The following is a 15832-nucleotide window of genomic DNA, read 5'->3' as shown; positions in this document are numbered from 1 at the left end:
TACTGTCATTGTCTGCTGAGTAGAGACACCCAGGGGAGCCTGCGTTGACCAAACTCTTTCCAAGCCAACTCAGAAGGCAGATGAGGAGGGAAAGTGTCATGTCGTCTAGCTTTTGTCTGCCACATGTTCAACTCTTAGGTTTTCCAAAGATGTGAAGAAACAGCCTCGCTGTGTTGCATTAGCAACATACCATGGATCTCTGAATAATAGATTTCATCATTGGAACGAGCCCCTTGGGGGGCATCAAGAGAAAAGTGAAGTGATCTATTGGTGGACATTGTCAAGATGTGTGCTCACCGTGCTGTGTGCTATCGTCGGTAGACGTTCTCAACAGACATAGTGACCCCTCTCTCTAGTCTCTCTGTTCATTTAAAAGCCAGTGGTTTTCAACCCTGTGGTGACATTAGGTATTTAGTTTTAATTTCCTGTATCTGGATAATGTGTGTGTTGGCTTACACATTAATTTGGACTGGATTTAATGAATAGTTGCTTAAATTAAACTGCACTCGTGAATATAAAGTAGACTCCATGCTATTGTTTGCTCTGATATGATCCTGGCAGGTTAACACCATTGTCTCATTCCACCAGACTGCTCATTCAAAGGAGTGAGACTGAATGTAAGCATAATGGAATGTGAGAGCTGAGTGGGAACTGAACATTGATTACACATTAGAAACAGGGTATAGTTGATGAATTGGAGAAGGGGGGGTGGGGCTCATAGAGTCTCAACATTGGCCTTGGACTGGAAATGGACTTGACCCCTAAATATGATGGGTCGTATGTATAAATGTTACTAGTATGTAATAAAACTGTAAAAATGTATTTTCTGCACTTGCCATGGATGTGTAAAGCCTGGGAGTTTCAGTACATCAAAGGAAGGAAACCCCTCTGTCTGAGGCAGAAGACACATTGTTGAGTGAGTTTTCCCTCCTCAGGTTGTATAGGTCAACCAGGTGGTATTAGGAGTGAGCTCACTCACCTGTGGTCTGCTGTGGCTCAGTCAGCAAGTTGTAGGCCAGCTTCCTGCTCCTGTCTGTCTGACTCCACTTCCTGAGCAGAGAGCTGTTCCTGAAGGGCCCTGGATGGGGAGAACCACACCATGAATACAACCTATCACCATGACCAGCAGGGCCCAACCTTACCTGCACTGCTGCACCACTACCACACTGTAACACTGTAACAGTGACCTCGGGGCTCTGCTCAATGGATTCACCAAGTTTTACAATGGGGAGAAGCAGATTTATGAAAGCCGGTTTTCGAGTCTGCGGACCTACTTGTCTGAGGAGTTGGTCCTCGGCATGTTCTCATCAATTTGACAGTGTCTGTGAATGTGAAAGGAATGTCTACGTCTCACTCCGCGGGCTGTGGTTGAAGGCCAGGGAGAAGTTTTGTGGTGGGACACCCGATCTTGGTGCACTGACGCTGGGGTGTCTGTGTTTCCAGATCCCCAGGCCTTGTCTGGGTGCCACAAGAATACAAAGACAAGCCTGGTTCTCTTTTACCGCCCCCGCGAGCTAGCTAGGTGCCAGCAATCAGTCTGGAAGAGCTCCATCCAGATGTGTGTGAGAACACCTGATATCACACACACACACACAGTCACACACTAGTCAGAAGACTACACCACAGTCCAAGCACGTTCAGTTTTTTTCTCAACGAAACACTGTCCAGTCTCATTAAGGACCTGGGGCCATATGGAAAATCTCTCTCTCTCTCTCTCTTTCTCTCTCTCGCTCTCTGTCTCTCTCTCTCTCTCTCTCTCTCTCTCGCTCTCTCTAATCAGAAGCCAATGAATGAGATGGAGCCTCTATAAAGGGAGATGGACTGGAGGGAGAAAGAGAGGGAGAGTGATGGAGAGAGGGAAAGTGGGAAGGACAAGCAGAGATGATTCCTCATGGTTTCTCAATGAGCCACGTACCAGAGGTTACATTCCTCCACTCTCTGAGGGAAACCTTGTCTATGTCTGGTGGCTTGATAGTGTGTCTGAAACTGTGTGTGTCTTCAAGCTAGTTTTCTGGCTGCCCTCTTTGAAACAAGTCCTGGCTGTTGGGTCCCTCCAAAGCCCAAACGTCCCCCCTTAAATGAACACATCTCCATCAATAAAGCCAGGAAGCAAGTGGTTAAGGGCGCTGCACTGCAGCGCCAGCTGTGCCACCAGAGACTCTAGGTTCACGCCCAGGCTCTGCCGTAACCGGCCATGACCGGGAGGTCCGTGGGGCGACGCATAATTGGCATAGCGTCGTCCGGGTTGGGGAGGGATTGGCTGGTAGGGATATCCTTGTCTCATCACGCACCAGCGACTCCTGTGGTGGGCCGGGCACAGTGCACGCTAACCAAGGTTGCCAGGTGCACGGTGTTTCCTCCGACACATTGGTGCGGCTGGCTTCCGGGTTGGATGCGCGCTGTGTTAAGAAGCAGTGCGGCTGGGTTGGGTTATGTATCGGAGGACGCATGACTTTCAACCTTCGTCTCTCCCGAGCCGGTACGGGAGTTGTAGCGATGAGACAAGATAGTAGCTACTAACAATTGGATATCACGAAATTGGGGAGAAAAAAGGGGGTAAAATAAAAATTAAATAAAAAAATAAATAAAAAAATATATAATAATAAGAAAGCCCGGATGCTGAGGAGACACATTGAGACACACACAGCTGAGAGGAATCAGCTCACGTAAGCCATCCGTTAGTCGTGACTTGTCTAGCATATGCTGCCAATATGCCTCACTTTCCCCTCTTTTCCACTTCATCCCCGTCACAGATACGGTTTGGCCTTGATCCATCAGTCATCTCTACATCTGCCTTCTCTTCCCTTCTCTGACATCCTCTCTATCCTCATCTGATCTTGTCATTATGCTGGAATGGCCCATGCAGCAACGTAGCCAGTTGTGCCCTTTGATATTACACACACTCACATCCCACATATGCGTCAGCGTCAGGCATCAAAGGGCTGACAGCGGAGACGTGTGTCCTTTCTTTCGGTTCCCAACCGCCTGCCTAAAGCCATCGTGGCCTGAGAAAGCCATTCCCACCACGGACTGTCTCACGGCCTGCCTGACTGACTAGCTGGATGTCTGTGAGAGCGCTTATCACTTTAGGAGGTCCACCGCTGAGTTTATGGACGCAGTCACAAAGACCCAAAGCAGAGGCAAGTTTCAGTCCCAGCTATTTATTGCTGACTGTGGGTCTTTTTTTGTTACGCCAACACTATTCTCTTCCAATTGTATGGCTTTGGAGCATTTTTTCCTAGTATGGTCTTCAACCCAGTGAATGGCTTCTCTTACAAGTGGTATTACATAAGTTCCAGGTCAGTCTTTGCAGTCTGCTTAAACCAGACTGACCGCTGCCCTCAGCTTTGCAGGCCTACATACTGCAGCTGTGTGTTTAACAGTAAAGCAAGGGGCTATCTTTCAATGCAAGGTGGGCTTTTCATATCTGGCTTGATGCTGTAGATTATAGACAGGGGTTTTAATATTTGATTGACATGATGGAATCACTGGCTAAATAGAAACAAATGTCTCTCCGCATTACCTCTGCACTGCTGGTGTGCCCATGCGGGCTTGGACACACTTCCAAGTGACGTTGTCATATTAACAATCTACTGGACAGAGAACTGCACTATTACCAGCCTTGGATACTCCAACAGGGGCACATTGCTTACACTTATCACTTCAATATGTTTGATATTGAAGCCTAAACCATTAAAAGATTACAAGAGTAATTTAATGAGGTGCATAATGGCATTAAAGATTTTTATGTCGGAATCCATATTTAATATAATATAAACACGTCAGCCTTGCAACTTCAGCTGTGGCAGTTGTCCACTGGCTCCAGTAGTTGACTTTGACTATTTAACGTTCCTTTGAGTGGCTTGTTAACACTTTATATGTGAATTTAAAAAGCCAGTGATTTTATATGTGCTGTTTCATGCTAATGGTACGTCAGTGGAGTTACCTCATCCAAAACATGTTGAAACACACTGTTATGTTAGAGGAAACACACTTAAACCTAACTGGATTTCCTCCTTTGTTTGAGGTCCTTACTCCTGTTTAACCTTCCCTAACAGAGGCCTCTCCACTACATCGCCACCACCAACAAGATACTGAAAGAGGTCAAAGTATAGTCCCATGTAATGGAACCAATACATTAGCAATGGTTCCAGGTATGTTTCTGTGCCTATTAGCAGACCCTCTTTCTCCCTCTTAATATAGACACACAGGCTAGCTTCTCTTAATATAGACACACAGGCTAGCTTCTCTCAATATAGACACACAGGTTAGCTGCTCTCAAAATAGACACACAGGCTAGCTTCTCTTAAAATAGACACACAGGCTAGCATCTCTTAATATAGACACACAGGTTAGCTTATCTCAATATAGACACACAGGTTAGCTTCTCTTAATATAGACACACAGGCTAGCTTCTCTTAATATAGACACACAGGCAAGCGTCTCTTAATATAGACACACAGGCTAGCTTCTCTTAATATAGACACGCAGGCTAGCTTCTCTCAATATAGACACACGGGTTAGCTGCTCTCAAAATAGACACACAGGCTAGCTTCTCTTAATATAGACACACAGGCTAGCTTCTCTTAATATAGACACACAGGCTAGCTTCTCTTAATATAGACACACAGGCTAGCTTCTCTTAATATAGACACGCAGGCTAGCTTCTCTCAATATAGACACACAGGTTAGCTGCTCTCAAAATAGACACACAGGCTAGCTTCTCTTAAAATAGACACACAGGCTAGCATCTCTTAATATAGACACACAGGTTAGCTTCTCTCAATATAGACACACAGGTTAGCTTCTCTTAAAATAGACACACAGGCTAGCTTCTCTTAATATAGACACACAGGCTAGCTTCTCTCAATATAGACACACAGGTTAGCTTCTCTTAATATAGACACACAGGCTAGCTTCTCTCAATATAGACACACAGGTTAGCTTCTCTTAAAATAGACACACAGGCTAGCTTCTCTCAATATAGACACACAGGCTAGCTTCTCTCAATATAGACACACAGGTTAGCTTATCTTAATATAGACACACAGGCTAGCTTCTCTCAATATAGACACACAGGTTAGCTTATCTTAATATAGACACACAGGCTAGCTTCTCTTAATATAGACACACAGGCTAGCTTCTCTCAATATAGACACACAGGCTAGCTTCTCTCAATATAGACACACAGGCTAGCTTCTCTCAATATAGGCAAACAGGCTAGCTTCTCTTAATATAGACACATAGGCTAGCTTCTCTTATAATAGACACAATGGCTAGCTTCTCTCAATATAGACACACAGGTTAGCTTCTCTTAAAATAGACACACAGGCTAGCATCTCTTAATATAGACACACAGGCTAGCTTCTCTCAATATAGACACACAGGCTAGCTTCTCTTAATATAGACACACAGGCAAGCGTCTCTTAATATAGTCACACAGGCTAGCTTCTCTTAATATAGACACGCAGGCTAGCGTCTCTCAATATAGACACACAGGTTAGCTGCTCTCAAAATAGACACACAGGCTAGCTTCTCTTAATATAGACACACAGGCTAGCTTCTCTTAATATAGACACACAGGCATAGCTTCTCTCAAAATAGACACACAGGTTAGCTTCTCTTAAAATAGACACACAGGCCAGCTTCTCTTAATATAGACACACAGGCTAGCTTCTCTTAATATAGACACACAGGCTAGCTTCTCTTAATATAGACACGCAGGCTAGCTTCTCTCAATATAGACACACAGGTTAGCTGCTCTCAAAATAGACACACAGGCTAGCTTCTCTTAATATAGACACACAGGCTAGCTTCTCTCAAAATAGACACACAGGCTAGCTTCTCTCAATATAGGCAAACAGGTTAGCTTATCTTAATATAGACACACAGGCTAGCTTATCTTAATATAGACACACAGGCTAGCTTCTCTCAATATAGACACACAGGCTAGCTTCTCTCAATATAGGCAAACAGGTTAGCTTCTCTCAATATAGACACACAGGTTAGCTTCTCTTAATATAGACACACAGGCTAGCTTCTCTTAATATAGACACACAGGCTAGCTTCTCTCAATATAGACACACAGGTTAGCTTCTCTCAAAATAGACACACATGCTAGCTTATCTTAATATAGACACACAGGCTAGCTTCTCTTAATATAGACACACAGGCTAGCTTCTCTCAATATAGACACACAGGTTAGCTTCTCTCAAAATAAACACACATGCTAGCTTATCTTAATATAGACACACAGGCTAGCTTCTATCAAAATATAGACACACAGGTTAGCTTCTCTTAATCTAGACACACAGGCTAGCTTCTCTCAATATAGACACACAGATTAGCTTCTCTCAAAATAGACACACAGGCTAGCTTCTCTCAATATAGACACACATGTTAGCTTCTCTCAATATAGACACACAGGCTAGCTTCTCTTTATATAAACACACAGGCTAGCTTCTCTCAATATAGACACACAGGTTAGCTTCTCTCAAAATAGACACACAGGTTAGCTTCTCTCAATATAGACACACAGGCTAGCTTCTCTTAATATAGACACACAGGCTAGCTTCTCTCAATATAGACACACAGGTTAGCTTCTCTCAAAATAGACACACAGTCTAGCTTCTCTTAATATAGACACACAGGCTAGCTTCTCTCAAAATATAGACACACAGGCTAGCTTCTCTCAATATAGACACACAGGTTAGCTTCTCTCACAATAGACACACAGGCTAGCTCCTCTTAATATAGACACACAGGCTAGCTTCTCTCAAAATATAGACACACAAGCTAGCTTCTCTCAATATAGACACACAGGTTAGCTTCTCTTAAAATAGGCACACAGGCTAGCTTCGCTTAATATAGACACACAGGTTAGCTTTTCTTAATATAGACACACAGGCTAGCTTCTCTCAATATAGACACACAGGTTAGCTTCTCTTAATATAGACACACAGGCTAGCTTCTATTAATATAGATATACAGGCTAGCTTCTCGTAATAAAGCTGAATGCCATGCAATGTTATATTAGTGATGGAGACGAACTCTCAACTGGGTGTTAGAATTTCTACGTCAGATCCAGTATTGTCTCAAGCTCCCCTCTTCCTGCTTCTGCCCTTGCACTGCTTTGGCCATTCTGTCGCCAATGCCTGGTGTGGCTGGCATTGTTGTGTCTACGGGACTCTGATACTTATTCTGGAGATCTTGCCACTATAAAGTGGTGCTGGGCTTTAGTTACAGGGTACACAAGGACAAAAACATCTATTAATACTGCAGGCCCTTCTAAATGCCATTCTCCTCTCCTGTTGCCTTCTCATGTTTTCCGAGACAGAGCTGCATGCACACTCGGCAGCAGCCAGATACTAATAAAAAGTTGCAGAAAATGAAAAAATAAGTTTTGAAGTTACCCAGAGAAAGGACTTCAGTAGTCAGATTAGACAGATTGCCAACTCAAATCTGTCTGGGCCGAGACACAGGCCTTTCAGCAGGTCTGGATATTGTTTAAAATATTCCAGAGCCTTACAAGAAGAAAATGTAAAAACACTTTTCTGTGTTATGTAACAGCTTGGATGGAGTGGAGGATCACGGGTGTCACGCCCTGACCATAGAGAGCCTTTTAATGTCTCCATTTGGTTTGGTCAGGGTGTGGTTTGGGGTGGGCATTCTATGTTTAGTTTTTCTTTGATTTTGTATTTCTATGTTTTGGCGGGTATGGTTCTCAATCAGAGACAGCTGTCTATCGTTGTCTCTGATTGGGAACCATACTTAGGTAGCCCTTCTTCCCTCCTTTCTTTGTGGGAAGTTGTCTTTGTTTGTTGGCACTATAGCCTTTAGCTTCACGGTTGGTTTTTGGATTGTTTATTGTTTTTGTCGGCGTCATAATAATAAAAGGAATATGTACGCTCACCACGCTGCACCTTGGTCCTCTTCTTTCAATGGCCGTGACAGCGGGACTGAGCACTGGGCTGAATGTTGAGCGTCTCTCCACATAGTGTTGATGCAACTTTTCCATGCCACAGCCCCACACTTAATTGTAATAACAGGTGTGTGCAGTGAAGTGTTAGAGCACTGGAAACATCCGTCACCTGGCCTTATTAAGATTTAAGCAATAAGGAGATATTTGTTCAAAATCAGAAGCATTTTATTTAGACAAGGGTTTGTGTCAAACCATTGGACATTAAATGATTGCCCAGAAAGTGTGCGTGTGTGTACTTATGCATGTGAGTTTTTATGCCGTGGACTTGCAGACATGTGGAAGTTGTTTTGTTTAGATGGCCTATTATCTGGCTGAGGTGTGCTGTGGTAGAAGAATCAGATGGTCTCTCTCTCTATCTGCTTTCTCCCTCCATCAATCTTGGCTTCAGGGCTGGTTGGGGAGCCACTGACTGATTCTTGGTCAAAGGCATATGTGCCTCATTATACAGTTTTGCCCCTGACATGAACTAATGATGCAAATCCACCACAAGATTTGGCGGGATTTTAAAAAAGAACACAGAGGCTTTGTGTTCTTAATGTGATTTTTTTCTACCACACTGCATTTCCTCATTCAGGCTATAACAAAACAATTGGCCTCAATGGTATTTCCACATTAAGTCCACTGCAAGTGCTCACCTGGGTTTCTGCAATGGGTATACACGAGCTCTAGAAACAACTGCTTCTTGAGCATTAGCCTAGTCCTATGCCTCAAAGTAATGTTTGTGCACTTTCATCCTCAAACGCAGGCATCGCATCTTCAAACGGTAGTGAGCCAGAGAGAAACCGGAGTCATATCATTTGGGCCTTCACGTGATGATTGCTGGGAATACAAGGGACTTTGATCCCTTTCTTCTCCCTCCCATTCTCATTTAAGTCAATGGGCTACACATCCTGATGTGGTGATTGTGGTTTAGCTGGATCACTGCTCTCCAGTCAGTCTGTGGCCAGCATCTGGAGAATGAGCTAGTCCCTCTGAATGAAGCCAATTAGCACAGGGACAACATTGACTTTGGAGCTCTGAGACTGCTTCTTCATGGTCCCATATGGCCCACCTCCACCTCTATCCCGAGACTGGTATGGGTATGGGAGATTACAGTTCATTACGGGCAGCATGTGTGGCATCTGGCTCTTTAAAACACTCCACTAAGACCTGGGACTTGGTTTAGCTTGATTGATAGTCACAGTGTTCCATTTCGGTATAGTCCATTTCGGTATTGCATCCAGGAGCAGAAGCTGTCTCTTCAAATAGGGAAAACACATCATAAATCTCCGAACTCTGAGCGGGATGGGGATAATGATGGAGGGAAAGTGATAGAGAAGGAGCAAGAGGGGAAATGAAAAGTAAAAGGAAAGAGTGAGACATGGAGAGGGGAAATGAAAAGTAAAAGGAAAGAGTGAGACATGGAGAGGGGAAATGAAAAGTAAAAGGAAAGAGTGAGACATGGAGAGGGGAAATGAAAAGTAAAAGGAAAGAGTGAGACAGGGAGAGGGGAAACCAGAGAGAGTCATTTCACCAGTCAGTTAGGTGAGAAAGTGGGATAGAGGATTTGTGTTTACTTGTTTTATTGGTGAGTGCTGACTTGGTGAGTGCTGACTTGGTGAGTGCTCCAGCCGGCGGGTAATGTATCGAGGTGAGATGGGGACAAATACTCCCCATGCCTGCCACAATGTGCTGGCGAGTGAATACATCACTATCCATTCTATCAAACACCTAGTCAGTGTGGTAATTTTCCTGAACAGGCAAAACTATCCAGTACTTGCACTGAATTCTTAAAGAATCCCAAGGCTATCTATCCATTATTACACACTTACTGTATAATAACTAGTTAACTTTCACACACCCCTCAAATTGAGGGGCCCTGATCCCTACAAAGACATTATATAATCGCCCCCAGAGAAACATGTGTTACCCGTAACATCCATCTGCTTCTCATTAACATGACAGCATGTTAGTAAAATGAGAGTGCTGATGACTTGACACAACATGATTAACACTTACAGTGGTGGGATGTCCCTGCAGAGACAGACAGCCCCCCTGTGGTGCTACAGTATGATCTCACTATTCACAACTAAAGAACCACTACTGGTCCAACACTGACATCCACTGGGATAGGCTACTTTCTCACCTTGCAAAGTTTAAATTCAGGAAGACAGAGATGTGTGCAAGTATTTCTAATGAATGATTTGATTGGTTTATTTTTATTTTAGTGCCATACACCGTTTGGTGCCAAAACACTATATCTTAAAGTACATGTGCACAAAACTCATAACAAAATTAAATGTAACAAATTGAAATTCAAAAATAGTAATCGTAACTAATAACATTTTTTTTAAATGTTAAAATGGAAGGGCTAGATCTGTCGCTATTTTCCTTATATACAGAGTTTACAAAACATTAAGAACACCTTCCTGATTTTGAGTTTCACCCCCCTTTGCCCTCATAACAACCTCAATTCATCGGGGCATGGATTCTACAAGGTGTCAAAAGTGTTCCACAGGGATGCTGGCCCATGTTGACTCCAATGCTTCCCACAGTTGTGTCAGGTTGGCTGGATGTCCTTCGAGTGGTGGACCATTCTTGATACACACGGGAAACTATTGAGCGTGAAAAACCCAGCAGCGTTGCAGTTCTTGACACACTTAAACTGGTGTACCTGGCACTTACTGCCATACCCCGTTCAAAGGCAGTTAAATATTTTGTCTTGCCCATTCACCCTCTGAATGGCACACATACACAATCCATGTCTCAATTGTCTCGAGGCTTAAAAATCCTTCTTTCACTGGTCTCCTCCCCTTCATCTACACTGATTGAAGTGGATTTAACAAGTGACATCAATAAGGGATCATAACTTTCACCTAAATTCCCTTGGTCAGTCTATGTCATGGAAAGAGCAGGTGTTCTTAATGTTTTGTACACTCAGTGTTTATGCACCACTTTCTATAAGCTTTTTAATTGGGTGCCAGTCAGACCGTAGGTGCGGGTAAAGCTTAAAGCAGCAGCATGTAAAGATGTAAGCGTATTTCTTTTTTAATTAGCCACGGGAGGGAAGTTAATTTGCATATCTACTGGCTGATAATTGAGACTGTGTGAGTTCAGTTTGTGCCCTCGTGTCCTCCTTATTTCTCTCTCAGTCAGGTGACTGCAGGCACGGGTGGAATGGTGGCGTGGGTCTACCTTAATCCATGTAGTGCCTTCACTGCAAACACACACGCACAGAGAGAGAGTGCTACACTGACCTTCAACGTGTTATATGTATTGTAAATCTTCTGAATGGCACAAATACACAATCCTTTTCTCAATTGTCTCAAGGCTTAAAAATCCATCTTGAACCTGTCTCCTGTCCTTCATCTACACTGATTGAAGTAGATTTAACAAGTGACATCAATAAGGAATAATAGCTTTCATCAGGACTCACCTGGTCAGTCTGTCATGGAAAGAGCAGGTGTTCCTAATGTTTTGCCCACTCAATGTATACTTTTATGCCATAAGAATGAGCTACTACAGACAAGCAGTGGATCATTGACAGCATGTGTCAGAATGATGAAGCTGTTCAGGCTTCAGGGCTGAATTGGCTATTATGAAGTTCTCATTTGAGTAATGACATTGCTTACCACAGCTACAGTTAAATGGCATGCAAGACAATGGCAATGATACAAAACACAGTGGCAGTGTTACGAAGAACCTATTCTAAAATGTCCTGGAAAATTAGTTCTGCTGATGAGTACACAAACAATTTCAATGACTTTTTGTGCAATATGTAAAAAGGCTGAGTGATATAATTATTTGCACATCAATAGTGAATCTGAACTAAGATCACATTTTGAGGGGGACATTAACTTGACATACCTTGAGCCGCTGCCACTGCCACCAGGAAAGACAGGAGTAGTGACACTTTTGTAAAGTCCCACATGGTGTGCCACAATCACACACTTGGATGCTTTCCTTCTCTCTCTCTGCTTGTAATATATTATCAAGTCAAGAGGAAATTGTGTTGTTCTTCAAAATGTCAGGCTACAGAGTCTGAGTGCTCTCAGGTGTGAATGATGATGGTTGGAAACCTGCTCCTGTCCCTAAACCCAGCCATATGAAGATTGTAAATTAGACGGGGGAACAGGAGTCTTAAAAGAAGGGACACCCAGAGTGCAGTCTAATCCAGCCCCCGTCTGCTCACCATTGGCCAGTGCTCTCTCACATCTGTGTCTTCCATAACACTCCCAAAAAAATGCAGGAGAGAGCGGGGAGGAATATTACCTCAAATAAAAGGGTGTTTTTTTACTTTCCACAGAGTAAGATTTCATCGGTTCTGTCTGGATTGTAATACGTTTTTGGGCTGTTACTGAAGGTTGTATCCACCAGAGTACACCGAATGCATCACACTAAGATATTACGATTATGTTTGTATACAGAACTCGTAAAAACAAACAGCTTTTCTACAGTATGCTCAACCTCAGTGTAGTGTAATTGATGAAACAAGCCTGTTAATTGTGTAACAATGGCATTCAAATTGGCCATAACCAAAAATATATACTTTGTCATGCAAAACATGTTTTTGTCATACAATTCATCAAAAGAACTACACTGAACAAAAATATAAACATAACATGCAACAATTTAAAAGATTTTACTGAGTTACAGTTCATATAAGGAAATCAGTCAATTGAAATAAATCCATTAGGCCCTAATCTATGGATTCACATCACTGGGAATACAGATGCATCTATTGGTCACAGACACCTTTAAAAGTTGGGGCGTGGATCAGAAAACCAGTCACTGTCTGGTGTGACCACCATTTGCCTCATGCAGCGTGACACATCTCTTTCGCATAGATTTGATCAGACTGTTGATTTTGGCCGGTGGAATGTTGTCCCACTCCTATTCAATGGCTGTGCAAAGTTGCTGAATATTGGTGGGAACTGGAACACGCTGTCATACACGTCGATCCAGAGCATCCCAAACATGCCCAACGGGTGACATGTCTGGTGAGTATGCAGGCCATGGATGAACTGGGACATTTCCAGCTTCCAGGAATTGTGTACAGATCCTTGGGGGTCATGCATTATCCTGCTGAAACATGAGGTGATGGCGGTGGATGAATGGCATGACAAGAAGATCATCAAGGACAACAACCACCCGAGCCACTGCCTGTTCACCCCGCTACCATCCAGAAGGCGAGGTCAGTGCAGGTGCATTAAAGCTGGGACTGAGAAACTGAAAAAACAGCTTCTATCTCAAGGCCATCAGACTGTTAACCTCTACATGGTTGGTGGGTCCCCCTTGGGATGGTTGAGTTAATGTAGGCTAATGCGATTAGCATGAGGTTGTAAGTAACAAGAACATTTGAGAATTTTTCCTTTGCCAAGATAATCGATGGATTATCTTGGCAAAGGAAAAAATCTCAAGTTGTGCACAAAATTTGAGATAAATAAGCTTCCAATAGGAAGTGCTACGCAAAAAAACGTACTCACATTTTAACTCGGAGGTTCCGAGTTTCCGAGTTGTCTTGAACGTGGCACTAGAGTAGAGCTTCACATCATTTGTGTACTCGCAGACAGTATGACAATGCCAGATGGTCAACTTCTGGTTAGAATTTGTAACTTTAACAACTGCTGATTGCACGATGATTCTCTGCAAAGAGGGAAGTGGCATCATATGGCATGCCATTCAACAAACACTCACTTCAAAACACACAGAGCCATGCTTGTGAGATAGAATGCACTGACTAGTTGCAAATACATCATCAGCAACTGTAATGATGTTTAGGAGTTATTCCGTAAAATTCCCTCAGGTAGGTTGGATAATTCCATGCAGATCTGTGAAAAAAATATGCACTAGTCTGCCCTCTTGCTTAGATGTTCTACCCTTAGTTCTAAATCACTGAAATCCAGAACAGCCTACCAATCAACTGTAATAGAACATGTCTCTTCCAGAGGAGGCTGGTGGGATGAGCTACAGAAGGATCGGCTCATTGTAATTGCTGGAATGGAATAAATGGAACGGTATAGAACACCTCAAACATAAGTATGAAAACCTATAGCTTCTCCCACCGGCCTCCTCTGGTCTGCTCAATATGATATTAGTATCGGTTATTATCTGTTAATTCTCTTCCACCCTCTAAAGACTTTGAATACCATTAATTAGACATTAGAAAAATACATTCTCACTTAAATATATGAGAAAGAGCCTCTCAGAAAATGCAGAGGAACAGAATGAAAAATATGAGCAGTAAATGTTCAGATGTATTCCAAAAGCCTCAATTCAACATCTATTCCACATTGGCCATTGAAATGACATGGAAACAACATTGATTCAACCAGTGTGTGCCCTGTGGGTGGGCTCTTTGCGCTTAACAGGTTTTACACCGTTGTATGTTATGCACTTAGAGGACAGTGCAGGGTTTGGTATAAATACAATATGACTTCTTGCACACAGTGCTAACACTTAGAGGACAGTGCAGGGTTTGGTATAAATACAATATGACTTCTTGCACACAGTGCTAACACTTAGAGGACAGTGCAGGGTTTGGTATAAATACAATATGACTTCTTGCACACAGTGCTAACACTTAGAGGACAGTGCAGGGTTTGGTATAAATACAATATGACTTCTTGCACACAGTGCTAACACTTAGAGGACAGTGCAGGGTTTGGTATAAATACAATATGACTTCTTGCACACAGTGCTAGCACTTAGAGGACAGTGCAGGCTTTGGCATAAATAAACTAGCTAGTACATAAATCGTCCTGTACCCTACTCACATCCATTCACAGGCCTATTATAAACATGTTTAGATGTCAGGTCAAAATGATGAGAGACACTCGTCATCAACTAACTACCCAGCTTGCACTACACTTGTTTGCCAATTTGATTCTACACTGAGTATACAAAACTTTACGAACACCTGCTCTTTCCATGACATAGACTGACCAGGTTTATCCAGGTGAAAGAGATGATCCCTTATTGATGTCACTTGTTAAATCCACTTCAATCAGTGTAGATGAAGGGGAGGAGACCAGTGAAAGAAGGATTTTTAAGCCTTGAGACAATTGATTTATTGAGACAATTGTGTATGTGTGTCATTCAGAGGGTGAATGGGCAAGACAAAATATTTAAGTGCCTTTGAACGGGGTATGTTAGTAGATGCCAGGTGCACCGGTTTGAGTGTGTCAAGAACTGCAACGCGGCTGGGTTTTTCATGCTCAACAGTTTCCTGTGTGTATCAAGAATGGTCCACCACCCAAAGGACATCCAGACAATTTGACACAAATGTGGGAAGCATTGGAGTCAAAATAGGCCATTTGAAACACTTTCGAAACCTTGTAGAATCCATGCCCAGAAAAATTTAGGCTGCTCTGAGGGCAGGGTGTGGGGGGGGGGGGGGGGGGTGCAACTCAATATTAGGAAGGTGTTTTGTACAATCAGTGTATATTTTAATTAAGTTGTAATCAATAAACCAGAGACAGCTTGTTTTACTGTAGCATCCCAAATATGAAAACATTTCCTCTCAAATGCAGAATTGATGTGTACTAAGCACACTTCAGACACAAGTTCTGATTCCACTCCATCGACTCTGGATTTAGAGAGAATTATTGAAGAAATCATTCAGCATGTAATATCATCCCTCTGATCTCCTGCCTGATCTCTTCTAACAATGTCTGAGGCTTGGCATGGATTTGCATAACCTACTGTGTGATCTCTGATGTTATGAAGCATAATGGCAGTTTTATCCACCACCACAGTTTAGACTCTACAAAGTTGTAACTCCTGTGGAGGATTTACTGTCATGATTACCTTCAATCTTGTCAGCTTTCATATGTCCTACTTTCTTACATCGAATCACATCGGAATCAAAAC

General features: G+C 42.9%; 1 protein-coding gene across 1 annotated transcript in view; it reads right to left on the bottom strand.

Moving 5' to 3' along the window:
- Window positions 1–12360, bottom strand: part of LOC110507602 (cartilage intermediate layer protein 1) — a 31935-nt gene extending 19575 nt beyond the window's left edge. Inside the window, exons 1-2 of the mRNA XM_021587735.2 lie at window positions 11828–12360; window positions 980–1078 (exon numbers count right to left, since the gene is read on the bottom strand). Coding sequence (XP_021443410.2) covers window positions 980–1078; window positions 11828–11891 — 163 coding nt within the window. The 5' untranslated portion in view covers window positions 11892–12360. The remainder of the gene's footprint in view (window positions 1–979; window positions 1079–11827) is intronic.
- Between the last annotated feature and the right edge of the window lie 3472 nt (window positions 12361–15832).

Source organism: Oncorhynchus mykiss, chromosome 1 (genome assembly GCF_013265735.2).
Source record: "Oncorhynchus mykiss isolate Arlee chromosome 1, USDA_OmykA_1.1, whole genome shotgun sequence".
NCBI lineage: Eukaryota > Metazoa > Chordata > Actinopteri > Salmoniformes > Salmonidae > Oncorhynchus > Oncorhynchus mykiss.
This window is presented reverse-complemented; position numbering and strand designations above follow the sequence as displayed.